The sequence below is a fragment of the Nyctereutes procyonoides genome, unplaced genomic scaffold, assembly GCF_905146905.1.
Source record: "Nyctereutes procyonoides isolate TBG_1078 unplaced genomic scaffold, NYPRO_anot_genome, whole genome shotgun sequence".
In the NCBI taxonomy this organism is placed as follows: Eukaryota; Metazoa; Chordata; class Mammalia; order Carnivora; family Canidae; genus Nyctereutes; species Nyctereutes procyonoides.
Window position 1 is genome coordinate 37,098,869 of NW_026575043.1, and position 18,208 is coordinate 37,117,076.

General features: G+C 38.1%; 1 protein-coding gene across 5 annotated transcripts in view; it reads right to left on the reverse strand.

Moving 5' to 3' along the window:
- SPECC1L (sperm antigen with calponin homology and coiled-coil domains 1 like) overlaps positions 1 to 18,208 on the reverse strand; it is a 132,443-nt gene that overhangs the window by 60,729 nt on the left and 53,506 nt on the right. For all 5 annotated transcript variants that reach the window (XM_055322682.1, XM_055322683.1, XM_055322684.1 and 2 more), the window contains 3 exons: positions 16,874 to 17,081; positions 5,004 to 5,077; positions 3,703 to 3,878 (listed from right to left, as the gene is read on the reverse strand). In XM_055322682.1, coding sequence (XP_055178657.1) covers positions 3,703 to 3,878; positions 5,004 to 5,077; positions 16,874 to 17,081 — 458 coding nt within the window. The remainder of the gene's footprint in view (positions 1 to 3,702; positions 3,879 to 5,003; positions 5,078 to 16,873; positions 17,082 to 18,208) is intronic.

Consider the following 18,208-nt stretch of genomic DNA (forward strand, 5'->3'; position numbering starts at 1 on the left):
AAGGAAAAAAAAAATCTGGGCCCATATTAGTAACATGAGTCTCCGAGATGCTCAGTGTGATGGATCATGAGTCATCTAAAAAAATCAATTACATTTTATTTCTGGCCAACTCTAATTCACTGAGCTGACTAACACATCAGTTTTTATCTGGAACGAGATTTCAGTTGCAGAGTTTGTACATGTCATATAACCATCAAGTAAGTTTATAGGGGGACAAAATTAAGCCAGTCCTTGGGAAGATGGTAGCTATTTGACTCTTCTGACAGTTTTTTTTTTCCTCCAGATCTACCATAAGGTCTCATGCTTAGAAGTTTTAACAAAGACTCTTTAACAGTGATTATCAGACCTTTTTGGCCTTGGAGCCCTTTTCCACTCTTTTTTTTTTTTTTTTTTTTAAGATTTTATTTATTTGAAAAAGAGTGACCAAGAGACAGAGCATGAACAGGGGCAGAGGGAGAGGGATAAGTGAACTCCCCGCTGAGCAGGGAGACGGACCAGGGGCTTGATCCTAGGACCCCAGGACTATGACCTGAGCCAAAAGCACCTACTTAATCAACTAAGCCACCTCCCAGCCTTTCCACTCTTAAAAATTACTCAAGATCCCAAAAAGCTTTTCTTTATGTAGCCTATGTCTACTGACATTTATCATAATGGAAATTTAAACTAAGACATATTTAAAATACTTAATTCATCTAAAAACAAAAATAAACCCAGGACTTATTAGTATAAAATATTTTTATGAAAAATAGTGATTTTCCCAAACCAAAAAAAAAAAAAAAGGAAGAAGAGGAAGTAGTAGTAGAAGAACAGCAGCGTTTTTACACTTTTGCATATCTCTTTAATGTCTGGCTTAACAGAATACTGTTAGATTCTCATTTCTTCTTCTGTATTCAATCTATTCTGAGGTTAAAAAAAAAAAACAAGGCTAACAGATACACAGCAGTTGAAAAAGAAAAGACTGTTTTAATGATCTTAAATAATTGTGGCTTTTTAGACAACCGAGGCCATTTTCCTTGATACTATACCAAAATGTAGTAAGTGGTAATTACTTAAAAGTTAGTTGCAATGTGAAATTTGAAACCATATAAATAAACTTTTCCTACTCTGTCCATTAAAAATCCTCTAGTCTATCTTATACTTGAAATGGATCTTTTACCGACACGTGACTGTGTAACATTACGCATTAGTCATGCTGAAAATATTGGTTTACTGAGTTACACGAATTTTCCAAATGTTGACATCTGTCATTATATGATTTATTATTTAAAAGTCACATTTGTTAATATCACCAATGATCTCATCAGGAAACTCTTTAAATATACGAAGCTGCCAAGCTTGTGATGGCAGATACAAGTTTTCTAAAATCTTAACATTGACTTGAAAGTCCACATTTTAGCACTGGCAACAAATACAGTCAGTTGTTTTCCTTTCCTTTCCCTAAGAGTGACAGTCTCTCTTAATTCATTTTTAAGGAATATCCACCAAATAGCAAAGTCTATATATCTATCGTTTGTTAGAAAACAGCTTAAACTAAAATAACCACAGAGCACTTTCCTTGAGACAACCTCATGCCTGGATATACAATAATACAGCGGAAGTGCTTTATGTATACTTCTCATTCATCACAAGGAATGCTAAACAGAGGGACGCCTGTGACTCAGTGGTTGAGCATCTGCCTTCTGCTCAGGGTATGATCCCAGAGTCCCAGGATCAAGTCCCACAACGGGCTCCCTGCATTGGAGCCTGCTTCTCCTTCCTCTGCCTATGTCTCTGCCTATGTCTCTGCCTCTGTCTCTCATGAATAAATAAAATCTTTTAAAACATTTTAGAAAAAGGAATGTTAAACGGAGTATATATACTCAAGGACCAAGATTTAGTAAAATTAATTTACTGCTTCATCAAGGATATCTTTAGGACCTGATGGAATGATTCTTCAAGAGAAGAATCTCACTCAGGTTACCTTTAGAATGAAACATTTCCAGGGGTGCCTGGGTGGCACAGTCGGTTAAGCATCCAACTCTCGGTTTTGGCTCAGGTTGTGATCTCAGGGTCCTGAGATCGAGCTCCCAAATGGGCTCCTGCGCTTAGCACAGAGTCTATTTGAGATTCTTCCTTCCCCTCCTTCTGCCCCTCCCCGCCGAGCACTCTCTCTCCCAAATAATCATTTTTTAAAAAGAATGAAATATTTCTGATACACCATTCCTTTAACAGTATACGGAAAAAAAGGTAATGTAACATATGAGTCTTTTACCAAGTGGAGAAACAATAATCTTCCACTGCATTCCACGTTCTACTTAAGGAAGCCAAAGAAAAATGTTTGTTTATTTTTTAAAGATTTTATTTATTTATTCATGAGAGACAGAGAGAGAAAGAGAAAGAGAGAGAGAGAGAGAGAGAGAGAGGCAGAGACACAGGCAGAGGGAGAAGCAGGCTCCACGCAGGGAGCCCAGTGTGGGACTTGATCCCAGGACTCCAGAATCACACCCTGAGCCAAAGGCAGACACTTAATCGCTGAGCCACCCAGGCGTCCCTGAAAAATGGTTTAGTAATACTTTTCTCTGGGCCATACACTAGAGGTAGGCAACAATAAAACACGATAACTTTCCAACAATATCCTGTTTTAAGCGGGCTCCACACCCAGCATGGAGGCTTGAACTCACGACCCTGAGATCAAGAGTCAGACACCCAACTGACTGAGCCACCCAGGCACTCCAAAAATATTTTTCTAAAATTTTTCCTATGTCTACCTAAGAATTAGTTAAAGTGGTGAATAATCCAATACTTTTTTTATAAAGTTAACTCTATGCCCAACTTGGGGCCCCAACTCATGACCCCAAGATTAAGTCATATGCTCTACTGACTCAGCCAGTCACGTGCCCGTGAATAACTAAATTCTCAATAATAACTTCAACACAAAAACTACTCCCCACTACTCATTAGATGGAATCTCACTGAGGAACTCATGACCTCACAAATGTCATCTCACCTAATATTTTATATTGGTTCCCAATGATTTCTGTTAGATGGGAAAAAGTATTACTATGGAGATTCAGAGTGTTGTAAGTATAAAACAAGTGAAAACTCCTCAAAGTGAGTAATGGAGAAAAACTCACTTCACATTCTTTACTTGGGTCTCTAATAATATTAGTTATTAAAGTATACTTATCATTGCCCTGGTCACTGTGCAGAGAGATCTCCTTTAAGCCTTATAGTAACACTATAAAGCAGGTAGTACAGTCTCCATGTTAACGATAAGCAAAATGAGGCTTTGGGAAGTTAAGGGTCCTAACCAAGATCACACAGCTAATAAGAGGCAGAACTAGATAGGAGTCGAGCCTGTCTGCCTCCACAGTACACATTCTTAATCAGAGGCTATCAGTCTAAAGAAAAGTAACAGCTGGAGTGTGGTGATACAGGAAAGGAGGGAACTAGAAGGTACCTTGTGCCAGGGACCATTCGGCCATTTCCCCCTCCCCCGAACTGTTAATTATGGATACTGACAACAACTCTGAAAGATCCATATAGACTGCTATTTTACAGGTGTCATAAAACGAGGCCAGAAAAGTTGAATAACTTCCACTAGGATCCACACTCACACTAGAGTCAAATTTCACATTCTTTCCATAATACCACATCATAAAATTGGGATTTTAAGTGTTCTCTATTAAAATATAAGTACACAACTGGTTTTTCAAAACATACTTGCGTGACTTTATTTCCTCCAATTCTTTTGTGAGTTTTTCATTTTTTTCTTGAGCCTCATGTAACCGGCGCTTCAGATCACCAATCTCCTCTTGGGCTTCAGATTTAATGTCATTTGCAATGACTACAGCAGTCTGGAGATCAGCTTGAAACTGCCGCCATTCTGCAGATTCTTCCTACATTAAAAAACTAAATTTTTATTTCCAAAAGAGAGCAATACTTACTTAAAAATAATAAAATTTGTTTATGATTGAACTGTAATGCACTGTCCCAAATAATGATTAATTTCTTTTAAATCCCAGAGAATTGCTATTATTATTTCTAACAGGTAACAGGTAACACAATTATTAGTAGTGAACTTGTTCTTAATGAGGAAGAGACTTTCTGTTGATCTGCCTGCTGAGGCATCAAGCACCAGAGTGCTCAATCAATATTAATGACAATAATGTCAAGCCTCTCTTCCTTATGCAAGTTTGTAAGTCTAATGAAAATAAACACATCATTCAAAATTTATAGCACTTTACCTCTGAAAAGCTGAAGAAAGTAGATAATGGTGTGTGAACCATACTGTGAGATTTTATACTGAAAAACTATAAATATCTTGACATCAAAAACTACCAGGAAAAAAAAAATCAAAAGTAAAGGAAAAGGAAGAGGAAGCCAGAAGAAAAACACTCAACTCAAACTAGGCAGACAAAATCATACAAAGAGAGGAGCTAAGAACTGTTCAGTCTGCCGCTTCCCACAGCCATGAAGGATGAGGGTGTGGCTAGGTGGGCAAGCCTCCCTAGGGCATCACCTCCACCAGAGCCACAGCTAGTCCTAGGCCCGGCATCTGTCACCTCAAAGCAATTTTCAGACACCATTCATTCAGCCTGAGTAACCGAGGCATGACCCAAACTTGATGAGCTTTTCCCACCTATGCATCAGAGTGGCATTGCTGTCAGCAAGCTGATCAAATTCATAGAAGACAAAAAACCCAGATGAAAACAGTTTGGTTTGAGACACTTTCTAATCAAGAGCAAATAATTTTTCTTTCCAAAATAAAACATTTGCTTCCTAAGTCCATCCTTTTAAAATTACCACTCATAAATTACTCGTAGATTCTTCTATTTAGAATCCAGCACTAATCCCAATTTGAAATGATGGCATTTGCTTTCTGTCCAAAGCCCAGTGGGATCAGTGTTTTTAACTGTATCTGAAGCTTAAGATGAATCCTAACATGGTCAAGGACTACACTGTATTCCAACTTTCAGAAACCTAGGTATTCTAATGAGATAATACATGAGGATTTATCCTACCCGAAGTCTCCTGTGGAGTGTCTTGATTTCCCTTTCCATGTCATGTTTTTGGTCCTGGAGTTTTTTAACTGTATCTGAAAACAGCACAGAAGTTTAAATATTTATTCTTAAAGCTGTGTTCCAAGGATTAATATAAAGGAAGGAGGTATTTAAGTATGACATTCAAAAAAAAGGTCATCCTGCCCAAAGACCTTTTAATACAAAACTTAAAAAGAAAAAAGGATGTTCAATCCAAGTATTAACCAACATTACTTTCTAAGGAAAATATCAAGTTTTTTTTTTTTTGAAAAATATCAAGTTTAAATCACAATTTCTGGATTGCTTCCTTCCTCAGTGTCTTAATTATGAAACAAAAAGTTAAGTAAAATCAATTGTTAAGAACACACACATTTTTGGCTCATAACCAATCAAAATAACACTGATTTCTATTAAAATGTGAACTTCTAATCAAAAGGGTTATTAAACTAAACTCATTATGAAAGCATAACTTTCTTTACACACTGGAATAAATTCCAGAAAAGTAGTGAATTAGCAAAATTTTTATAAGCTTAATTAGTTATCCTGGGGAGCTATTTACATTAATTCTATGGAAAGTCTTTTTCTAAAGTAAATGATATATTCATAAAGTAAATCAACATTTCTCAAATTATTTCTTGCATAATATGAATTTTCCTCAAACAATTCCACTGTCACTGTAAACATTTAATGAGTACCACTAATATGCAAAGTACCAGTCTAGACAGAGTGGGAATGCAAACACGAAGGCACAGTCAGGGGCAGCCCAGGTGGCTCAGCAGTTTAGCGCCACCTGTGGCCCAGGGCCTAATCCTGGAGACCCGGGATAGAGTCCGGCGTTAAGCTCCCTGCATGGAGCCTGCTTCTCCCTCTGCCTGTGTCTCTGCCTCTCTCTCTCTGTGTCTCTCATGAATAAATAAATATCTTTTTTTAAAAAAGGCACAGTCAGGCCCAGTGACCCTGGAACCAGAAATACATGGGAAGTCACATTCTATTTGGAGGTTCTGTTCAAAAGTCCATGCTTAAAAGAAAATGCTTTAGGAGGTGCCCACTGGTAACTGCCACCCAGTAAATTTATCACAGTTGGTTACTTTGACAGCTTAGGGACTGAGCATTTTCTTTTGGTCTAAGCACCAGAAAAGGCACTGACATCTGGTGACAAATATTCTGACTTTACCTGCCACCTTCTACTCCAGCAGAGCCCTATCCTTTCTGTGTTCCAACTCTGTGACTGTTGCTGCCAGCACTTATATTTCTTTACACATCTGTCTTTACCACTAGACTGAAAACACTTCAAAGTCAGGAGCTATGTGGTGACTTCACAGCCCTAACACCTGGCACATGGTAGGGATACAAAACGGAATAAAGTATAACTACGTAAGCTAATGGAGGGAGCAAGAAAAAGCAATACAAAAATCAGAACCTAGGGGGATCCCTTGGTGGCTCAGTGGTTTAGTGCTTGCCTTTGGCCCAGGATCGAGTCCCACATCAGGTTCCCTGCATGAAGCCTGCTTCTCCCTCTGCCTGTGTCTCTGCCTTTCTCTCTCTCTGTGTCTCTCATGAATAAATAAATAAAAATCTTTTAAAAAATAAAATAAAAATAATAAAAAAATAAAATAAAATCAGAACCTAGGAGGGTTTTTTTTTGTTTTTTGTTTTTGTTGTTTTGTTGTTGTTGTTTTTAGAACCTAGGGTTTTAAAAAAAATATTCCATTGACAGAACTGTACTCTTTATTATCAGGGACATCACCACTACAGATACTATTGTGTCTGAGTAAATATTCCCTCCTATTCCTTATACTTACTTAGTAGCAGGAACCTAGGCATAGTGAACACTTGCATGAGGTTATATGCAATCAAAACATTGTCCTTAAGGAGCGCCTAGCTGGATTAGCTGGAGGAGCGTGCAACTCTTGATCTCAGGTTGTAGGTTCAAACCCCATGTTGGGTTTAAGATCACTTAAAAATAAAATCTTAAAAAAAAAAATCTTCCTAGGGTGCCTGGGTGCCTCAATCAGTTGAATGACTGACTCTTGATTTAAACTCAGATCATGATCTCAGGGTCATGGGCTGGAGCCCCCATCAGCTCAAAGCTCAGCAGGGAGTCTGCTTCTCTCTCTCTCCCTCTGCACACCCCCTGCACTCATGTACTCTCTCGCTCTCTCTCAAACGAATAAAGCTTAAAAAAATCTTCCTTAAGCTAAAAATATTATTAGCTTTTAATCAACATTCTTAAGTAGAAGTGTGTTGTCTTTTCTTAGACTGTTCATCTTCCCCTTCTCAGTTTCATCCAAAACCTGTTCTGCTGTACCTCTGTGACATGATACCTTTAACTCAATATTGATATATTCATGTTCAGATATTTTAATAGTTTTTATAATTTCTTTTTTTTTTTTTTAGAAAGAGCACGTGAGCCAGGGGGTGGGGCACAGAGGAAGAGGAGGAGAGAGAATCTTAAGCAGGCTCCATGCCCAGCCTAGAGTCTGACACAGGGCTTGATCTCATGACCCTGAGATCATGACCTGAGCTGAAACCAAGAATCGGATGCTTAACCAACCAAGCCACTGAGATGCCCTCAGATATTATATACATGTAATTATATGTGTAATAATTATTACAAATATATAATGATGATACATTTTCTAAAGTTGGATAAAAAATAAATGAGATAAAACATGGGAGAAAAACTGGCCAATTTTGGAAGCCAGTAGTTAACTCCCTCTCATTCATCATCACAAAACTGTTCAACAAAGTTGGGGCCTTTGAAATAAAAAGGTTCAAAATTTACATTAACTCAATAAATACCTTATAGGTACCTACTTTGTAGCCGGCTTTTTTCTAGATGTTTAACATATAAGGGAAAGGGAAAAAGGATACAATCCTTACCCTCTTATGGACAGAAAAGAGGATGTTTTCATACAAAAAGGAATAAACTTTAAAAGTCCATCTCTGTATAAGCTGCTTCTGACCTCATTTAATCTAGAAACTAAGGGTCAAAAGGGCCATTCAATTTGGTTGAGGGCAAAGTGGACACCAGTGAGTGAGTCCAATACCCTGACCCCTATTTCTGGAGCCAAGTATGACTCAAACCAGCATGGATCCTTGGCTCTCATATGACCTACATATAGATGAATTCAAAGTCTTGGTGATATTATCAGACTCAGATTAGAATGACAGTTTCTAGTGTTGGGAACATAGGAGTTACACCTTTCATTTACACTATATTTAAATGCAATCAATTTTTCTAATTAAAATAGGCAAGCAAAAAAAAAGTGAATTTCTCCTCCTTGGCTAAAAAAAGTGTTCCTTTTCTGGTCACAAAGGATGTATATCTATCTATATTTAGATAATTCACATTAGACAAATGACAGCAAATCTTACTATGGGCTCACTTTGAACATCTGGTGTTATCTTGATTCTCAGGTGACATTTTAAGCCACTTGGCCATCTTAGGCAGGTCATACAATCCCAGACTTCATTCATTTCTTTGGTTCTTATTCTTCCTTCTTTCTCGAATTCTACATTTATGGCCACATTATCACTGCTTTTAAAAGAGCATTCTTCCGTACTCAGGCTATGTCTTATTAATTCTCTTAAATAGAAAGGAAAGAAAGCTGGCAGCCAGTGGACATATTTAGGCAGAATAAAGTACACTAAAGTGTCTCTAGGGAATTTGACTTAAACTTCATGAACCATAACTGTATTTCCATTTTGTAACATAAAGTATTAAAAATGACAACAGGAAAAAAAAATGACAACAGGCTTTTCCTCCTTGGAAACAAAGGAGTCTCTATGTATGCTCTTGTTTTGAAGACTAGCTTAACAAAACTGCCGTTTGGCCCAATTAGTGATCCTATGAATGGGCAATGTTAGTCTTCAAGTCTAGGGCCACTAAATGCAGTTTCCTTCCTCCTCCAAGTTTTTCTAGTATGAGGGACACTGCCATCTACTGTCTGCAACTCAAAAGCAACATTACATTCTATCAAAGAACAGAAGAACTATTATCTCATTTTTAATTATAAATTAAAACTCAGTTTTACAATGTTATTTTTATTCTAGAAATCAAGTAATTGCTATTCTCATTGGTATTAGACCAACTGTGCTCCAAACAATTCTGGGCACTGCCCTGCCCATTTAATAATGGGATTCATAATCTTTTAGCCACCAAGACATTTCATTCCTGGCAAAGAAGGAAAAAACAACCAGGCCTTCATTCTGGCCCAGTTACATGCTTATCACACATGCTGATGTTACCACTAGGCAAATACCATAATCACAAGCTCAACCTATGACTCCTGGGTCTGTAAAATCAATGAAAGCTCATAAGCAACCTTTCCTGCCCTCCAAATCCAAGAAAACCCTCAGGGTACTAATATCCCAGTGCTATCAGACCCTTACATCCAAACGAGTGCCTCCAACTAATATCAGGTGTAATTTCTAGAAAAAGAGAAAGGACAAGTGTAAATAATCAATTAAAATATCATGCCTTAGGGGCACCACGGAGAGATGGGGTGTCTATCCAGCCACCAAGCCACAGCTTTATCCCCAAACCAGAATTCCTGATGCTAAAAGGGGACACAGATGAGTTTAAAATGAACCATTTACTACTTTTTTTAAAAGAATTTTTTAAAAATATTTTATTTATTATTTATTTCAGAGAGAGTAGGTTGAGGGGAGCAGAAACAAGAGGAGGGGTAGAGGGAGAGGAAGAAGCAGACTTCCCACTGAGCAGGGAGCCCAACATGGGGCTTGATCCAAAGACCCTGGGATCATGACCTGAGCAGAAGGCAACACTTAACCAACTGAACCACCCAGGCACCCCTGCTAATTTTATTTTTGCTTTTATTCCATATCCTCTGAAAAGTAGATAGAACTTTTCCCCTTTGATTCTAAAAGTAATGCATCCTCACAACAAAAAGTCTGGGAAACAGAAAAGGGTTGCAAAATTGATATTACTCCTGAGGTGGCTGGGTGGCTCAGTTACTTGAGTGTTGACTCTTGGTTTGGGCTCATGTATGATCTGATCTAGGGTTCCTGGGATCAAGTCCTGTGTTAAGACTCCAAACTCAGTGGCAAATCTGCTTCTCTCCCTCTCCCTAGGTCTCCCCCCTACCCCTGGCTCAAGTGTTCTCTCTCTTAAATAAATAAATCTTTAAAAAAGTAAAATAAAATAAATAAGATTACTCATTATTTACATTTGCATATATATCTTTCCAGACTTCATGTGGTAAATCTTTTTCTTAAAATGAGATTATAGTATTTAAATACTTCTTCATAAGCCTTTCAACTTAACAACAGATAATGGATATTTATCAATAAATACAGATCTGCAGCACTATCTGATGGCTGTGTTAGTACTCCATCAGTCAGATATATGATTTGTTTTAACAACCTCCTATTAGCAAACAGAATGGTTCTACAATTTTGGGTATAAACATGGTAAATGGCTTTACAAAATTGTTCATATATTACTTGAAGGCACATTTCTAGAAGTGGAAGAAGTAATGGGTCGTTCAAACTATCGACAGGATGCATGTTAATCTGTTAGAAGGTTCCAGCTCAAGAATGCAGAAAATTTTTTTGAGAAGTCACCATGTTATAAAATTTAATGCATAGAATACACTGAAATCAGTATTTCTTAAGGAACAACACTATGCTGGCCACCGTTTCAGCATAATGTTGTATTTACAACTTTTATGATTTTAGTTACAGAAATAATACACACATCTCATACTCTACTGTCCCATTACCTTCTTTATTCCATCTATGGCACTTTGTGCCATACACACACACCTGCCTAATTTGTCCTCACTGGTGTAATGACAGCCATAGTAGGGCTGCACTGGACACATGGGTTATTCACCTAGATCTCAACTGTTGAAAGTATAGGTAGTTTCCAAGTTTTTGTAGTAAGCACCAATTCTGCAACATACATATCTAAGTTTATATTTGCAAACTTTTAAGAATGTTTCTAAAGAACAGATTTCTGGGGCAGCCTGGGTGGCTCAGCTGTTTGGCGCCACCTTCAGCCCAGGGCCTGATCCTGGAGACCCTGGATCAAGTCCCACATCAGGCTCCCTCCACGGAGCCTGCTTCTCTGTGTCTCTGTGTCTCTGTGCCTCTCTCTCTCTTCTCTCTCTCTCTCTGTGTGTCTCTCTTGAATATATAAATAAAATCTTAAAAAAAAAAAAAAAGAACAGATTTCTGTAAGTGGATTGCTAAAGTACTGCTGTACTTTAATTTTGAACAATACTCCAAAAAGGCTGAAAAGCAATTGATACTCCTTCCAACAGTACGAGAGGGTCTTTTTCTCCTCTCTTACACACTATCAATTTCTTTTACTTTCCACACCTGCTAAGTGAAAATTGGCATCCTGCTTTACTTTGAGTTTCTTTGCTTTTTTTAGTGAAATCGAGGGTCTTTTTGTACCTTTTCTGCTTACCTATTAATACTTCTTTTGGCTAATGGGTTATCATAATATCACTGATGTATAGGATCTCCTTATATATTTGATATGTGTTACCAATTTCTCCCAATGTCCTTTATTTATGGTACTTTCATTTTGCTGAACTGAAAATTTCAATTATATACAGTCAAATATGAGACTTCCTTTATGGCTTCCCAGTATTCTTTAACATTTTTTCATTTAAGTAGGCTCTAGCCTGGAGCCCAATGCAGGGCTTGAACTCATGACCTTGAGATCGAGATCTGAGCTGAAATCAAGAGTCAGATGTTTAACGGACTGAGCTACCCAAGTGCCTCCTCCTAGCATTCTTTAAAAAAAGCTTTTCCCACCACAGAATTATACAACTCTCCTCTGTTCCTTCTGCTACTTCTCTACTCTCAAGCCACCCTTGCTCACCACTTTAAGTAGTGTTCCATGTGAAAGTACAAGACCTGTGTTAGATGTCAGGCCCCAGCCCCCAATCTCAGGAACTACAGCAGGCATGAAAGAAGCTATACATAATTGCAAGCACACACAGAGCATTACTACACAAACACTAAGTGGTTGGTAAGTAAATTCATTGTAACTGATGGGTACATCATTCAAGCCATACCTGCAATCTCCCTGGTACCATTACCCTCAACACCAATCAGCTTTGGTTTGCTGGACTAATGGTGAGTCAAATCATTAACTTCATTTCTTTGGGCTCAGCTGAGTTGCTTCCTTCTGCTATTTCTCTTTTAAGATACTAAAATGTCCAAGTCCTGGTTTGGCCTTACTTACTTAAAAGGACAGGGATAACTAATATTAGTGACTTCGACTTCTACATGTTTCTCAACAATTATGAAAGCTACTGTTCTAAACACCGGCCTCTCTCCTCAATGCAACGACTGGCTAAAGGCTTTGCTGATGACACATGCCTACAGGGTATCTTCTTCCAGAGGTACAGGGACATTCAATGGATGGCTTCAATCAAGGCAACAGCGGGGCAGCCCCAATGGTCCAGCGGTTTAGCACTGCCTTCAGCCCAGGCGTGATCCTGGAGACCCGGGATCGAGTCCCACAAGAGGCTCCCTGCATGGAGCCTGCTTCTCCCTCTGCCTGTGTCTTTGCCTCTCTCTCTGTGTGTGTCTCTCATGAAAAAATGGATAAAATCTTAAAAAAAAAAAAAAAAGGCAACAGGGGTAGGGGTGGGTGTATGTGTGTGTGCGCACCTGTTTCACTGCTGGGCCAAACTGTCTTTCCCTATGTGTGGTCTTCGTTTCAAGACAACATGGCAGCCTGTCGTTACCTCAGGCATGGCTTTACTTCTCTTTCTGATACTAAAGTCATGGCAGGAGCCCCAACTTATTTAGAAAAAGAATTCAAGCCTCGGGGCAAACACCAGAGCCAGCACTCTACAGAGGAGAGGGTGGTACAACTTCTGGCAATCCTGTATACCACAGCCTGAAACTGCTCCTGGTCCCAGGCCCTATGATTCCTGAGAAGGTCTTAGTACCCCAATCCCCAAAGTCTAACTGGGAACATCATTACTTATAGCTTCAGTATTCTCCTGCACAGATTTTTCTGCTGTTTGAGTTCTCGATATTCCCAATTCCATCTGCTATATATCTTCCAGAAGTTACTCAAAATTGTGGATCTACTGATGAAACCCCTCACCTACTTTCTATCTTTGATTTAGGCTCATTGTACTTTTTATATTACATGGCAGGACCAAGTCACTAAGACTTTGGGAGGGAAAGGAAGTATATGTGTGGCCTCAGGCCATTATCTTGAACCAAAAGTCTCAACAGTATTGCTGAATGAATTTTACAACAGATCTTTCTAGTTTGGAATGCTAAATCCAAATAGTATGAAAAAGTATGGCAGGCCAGGTCTAAGCAATATGGCACTGACATTATCTGGATACATATCAGATTCTTTTTTAACAGTTTTTATTTCTCTGCTGATATTTGCTATTTATTCATTCATTACAAGTGGATTTTCCTCAATGTCCTGGGTATAGTTACAACAGCTGCCTTAAAATCCTGTCCACAGGGCACCTGAGTGGCTCAGTCCGTTAAGCAACCCAGTCTTGATTTCGACTCAGGTCACGATCTTGCAATTGTGAGACTGATCCCCCACACTGGGCTCCCTGCTCAGCAGAAAGTCTGTTTCAGATTCCTTTCCTCTGCCCCTCACTCCACTTGGACACTTGTTCACTCTTTCTCTCTCAGATATATATATATATATATATATATATATATATATATATATATATAAAATATATTTAAAAATAGTTTAAAAGAACAAAAAAATAAAAAATAATAAAAAATAATAAAAATGAAAATAAATAAAAGCCTGTCCACTAATTCCAAAGTCAAGGTCATATTGGTGTGAGAAATGACTACTAATGCATACAGTTTCTTTTTAGGGTGATGAAAAAATTCTAAAATTAACTATGGTAATGGCTGCTAAAATATTCCACAGGAGAAAAATCTCAATTTTCCAGAGCACCTGGCTGGCTCACTCAGTGGGGTGTGCAACTCTAGATCTTGGGGTTGAATTCAAGCCCCATGTTGATTGTAGAGATTACTTAAAAATAAAATCTTTTTTTAGGATTTATTTATCTGAGAGAAAGAGAGAGACAGCACAAGTGGGAGGAGCAAAAGGAGAGGTAGAGAGAATCTCAAGTGGACTTGGTGCTGAACACAGAGCCTGAGATGAGGCTCCATCTCAGGACCCTGAGGTCATGACCTGAGCTGAATCCAAGAGTCGGACACTTAACCAATTATGCCACTCAGATGCTCCCTTAAAAATAAAATCTTTTTAAAAAAAAGAGAGAAGAAAGTCTCAATTTCTCAAGTAACAGCATTCCCCATTATCAAGTCCCTTATACCAAGTGCTGACTTAGCATCCATCAATCCCCAAGTGCTAGAATTCACTAAGAAATAAATTAACTCCTATCAGACTATGGAGATAGAATAACGAGTTTCAATTAATACATAAATCTTGTTTGGATCCTGGTTCCTATAGAAAACTAGAAGAGACATTTTGGGGACAGCTTAGAAAATGTGAATATGAGCTATAAGAATTATGGAATTATGCCAAATATTACTAGATATGATTAGGAGAAGAATATTTAGGGGTTGCATACTACATGTCATGAGGTCTATAATTTGTTGTTAGCTGGTTGTTACACACACACACACACACACACACACACACGGAAGGCAAATATTGCAAAACATTAATAACTATCAATTCTAGGCAATGGGTGCTAACTGTACCACGCTGCCAAGATTTCTGGATATTTGAACTTTTCATTTCAAAAAATTGGAGGGGGGGGAGCTACATGGCTAAGAAGAAATTTCATTCGGATTTTCAGCCACTTCATAATTAAAATCCACATACAGTTAACAGAATTTTTATTTTCGCAATGATTTTTCATCCCAGGAATCCTGATCAGCTAACATTTTTCTACCTATTGCCCCAATAACCACAAGATGTCACTCTTTCCGTGTTCAAATCAAAAGTCTTGCAAGGGAAAAAGCTGTTATCAGTACTTAACGGAAAATGCACTCAACTTCCAAGTTAATCTGAAAAACTTTATAACTTTTTACATTTAGGAAATAGAGTTAGATAACTCCTCTCAGTTCAGAAACAATGAAATACAGACTAGACATAAATGTTAAACTGGGAGTTTTTAAAAATTTCAGATAAGAAAGCTTTATCTGTAGGACTATCACTGTCTCCAAGAAAACAGTCCTATGGTCAGCTACTTCAGTATCCAAATGTCTCAGAATGTTCCAAATAACCCTGGGGTCAAACCACAGAAGCCGGGCCAACTAGCCAGAGCTCAGAACTGCCTCAAGACATGTTTAGGAGGACTCCTGCAGATGTCCCACTCTCTCCTGGAACTAGTTCAAACCTCCCCACCTCTACAGCAATAGCACATGAGATCTGGCCCAATGCCGTGTTTGCTGTCAAGGAAAAATACACTGTCAGAGCCCAATGGAGCAGTATGATGAACCACAAAATTTAAAAGCTTTAACCAATGTATCCAAAATAATCATTTCCATTCTTTTTGTCCCCACCTAGTTATCATTAAAGTGTATTACAACTTAAAATTTGCTAACATTTGAGGAATCTAAGATGCATTATTTGGAAATAATTCCAAATTTATGAAAAGTTGCAAAAACTGGTACAAAAAGCACCCATATACCATTTTCCTCAGATTTGCCTATGTTAACAGTTTACCCACCTGTTTTCATTATTTGCTATCTCGTATCCCTATTTATCAGTCTCTATCTATCTCTGATGTTTTTCTTAAACCCTTTAAGGATATACATCATGGCCCTTTACCCCTAAATATATTTTGTGTGTGGTTCCTAAGTATAGGAACAGAAATATAGCATAGATATCAACTTCATAAATTTATACATATGTTTATCTAGCATCCACTTTTGAACAGTTTTGTCATACCATCCTTTATGGCATTCTCCCTACAGCACTAGACCCAGTCTAGGCACAGGTATTGCATTTAATTGTCATGTCTCCCTAGGCCCTTTTAATCCGGAATTTTCCATAGCTTTTATGACATCTTGTGTTTTTAGTAAAACATTCTTTATTTTTTGTCTATTTCATGTTTCTTTATGATTAACTGAAGTTATGCCTCAGCCAGAATACGGCCCAGCTGATACTGAGTCCAATTCTGTGTGCCTCTGTCACTTACACAATCACTCAGTCCAGTGTTGCCCAATTTTTCCACTGTGTAATTTCTGGTTGTTTCTTTTTCCTCACTTGCAACATAATAAATAGTCTGTGGAAAGACATTTTAAGATCACCCGAATTTCTGCTCCTCATCAAACTGTCAACACAGAAATGCTCTGTACTATTCTGGCAACTTTTTTATAAGTCTGAAATAATGATAAAATAGTTTGAAAAAACTTAAAGCAACTTAAAATCAGAGTTTCAATTCTATCAGATCATAAAATCTTCTTGGTAGGGAGGAAAATCAGATAATAAATAAAAACCTATGCCTTACACATAAGATTATGAAGAACTGATTTCTTTTGTCTTCGTGTGTTTGCAGTCACTAGAAATAAATAATAAATGGCTTTTCCTAAGACCTAGAAAAATATAGTAACAATCAGCTTTTCCGTTAAATAACTTTCCATAAACACACACAGTTTTAAAGCAATGGTTCCACTTAACAGTTTCTCCTTAGGAACAAGACATAGCAGTCCAAAGACTATCACCTAATGTATGAAATATGCTTTGCCACATGCATATTTCTGCGGGCCACCGTGTGTGCACCAGAGTGCACAGAGTGACCAATTTTCATTCTGTTACTGAATGAGAACTATCCCCACTCGTTAACACGGGAAGGACAAAACAAAAAGGAATGAAAAGTTCCCCCATCACTTACTCTCTAAATCAGAAATAATAAGGTTGTCGTGGAGTTTTACAGCTCGGTGTTGTTCTACTTCATCTTCAAGTTCAAATATGGTTTCTTTCATGTCGCTCCTTTCTGTCTCTTTTTCTTCTAGCTCTGATCTTAGTTTCTCTAATGTCATATTCAATTCTTCTATTTGTTTCTTAGCTTCTTCTTGGAAGGCTCGGTATTCATCTTCAACCTATATAGAATTGATAGCATGGATTAGAAAAGTTAAGAGCTTCTCTAAGATAAATTCTAGAATGGAAGTATACACTGTTCCAAAGAAAGCCAAACATGAATTCCTAGGTATGAACTAAAACCACCTGTATAATAACTGTTTGAAAGTATGAAAAAGTACTCTACAATAATATAAGATTTTATGCAATATGCGTAAGCATATTTGTTGCTACATCACTGACAAATTATATTAACATGACACTAAACTAGATTATTTATGAGGAAATTTTGGAAATTTTCCCTTCTCCAAAGTTTGAACCAAAGGCAAGCATTTGATTAGTAATTAACATCCATTCCCAACAACAATAAAAAGATGTCTGATGTGTGACAGCTTCATTACCAAAATAAAAATGAAAAAAAATTCTCAAATTCTCAAATACTGTCATTGCAAAAGTATCAGCTCAAAGTGCCCTCCAACATACATGCTCCAACAAATAATATATCCCCTAAACTGTATCACTAAACTTCATCATTAAAAAATTAAGATCTGGGATCCCTGGGTGGTGCAGTGGTTTGGCGCCTGCCTTTGGCCCAGGGCGCGATCCTGGAGACCCGGGATCGAATCCCACGTCGGGCTCCCGGTGCATGGAGCCTGCTTCTCCCTCTGCCTGTGTCTCTGCCTCTCTCTCTCTCTCTCTGTGTGACTATCATAAATAAATAAAAATAAATAAAAAAAATTAAGATCTAAATTATTTAAATTTTGTCCAAAGATATATTAATATGTCTTACTTTAAAAATCACTGCACTAAAATAGGAAATAAATGTAAGATAGAATAATTGGATAACTCATGTAAACAAACACTACACCGGCAATCACATGTGGCACAGACCCTTGGCTGGTATGCCAGCAACCCCGGGCTCTAGGTTCTGCATAAGTCCTCATTATCATGCTAGGGGTAAAACAAGGGGGCTGGACCCATGACCTCTAAGGTCCTCACCACCAATAAGACCTCGTCCTCTAAGGAACAGGAGCGGGCAGCCTGGGTGGCTCAGCGGTTTAGCGCTGCCTTTAGCCCAAGGCGTGATCCTGGAGACCCAGGATCAAGGCCCACGTTGGGCTCCCTGCATGGAGCCTGCTTCTCCCTCTGC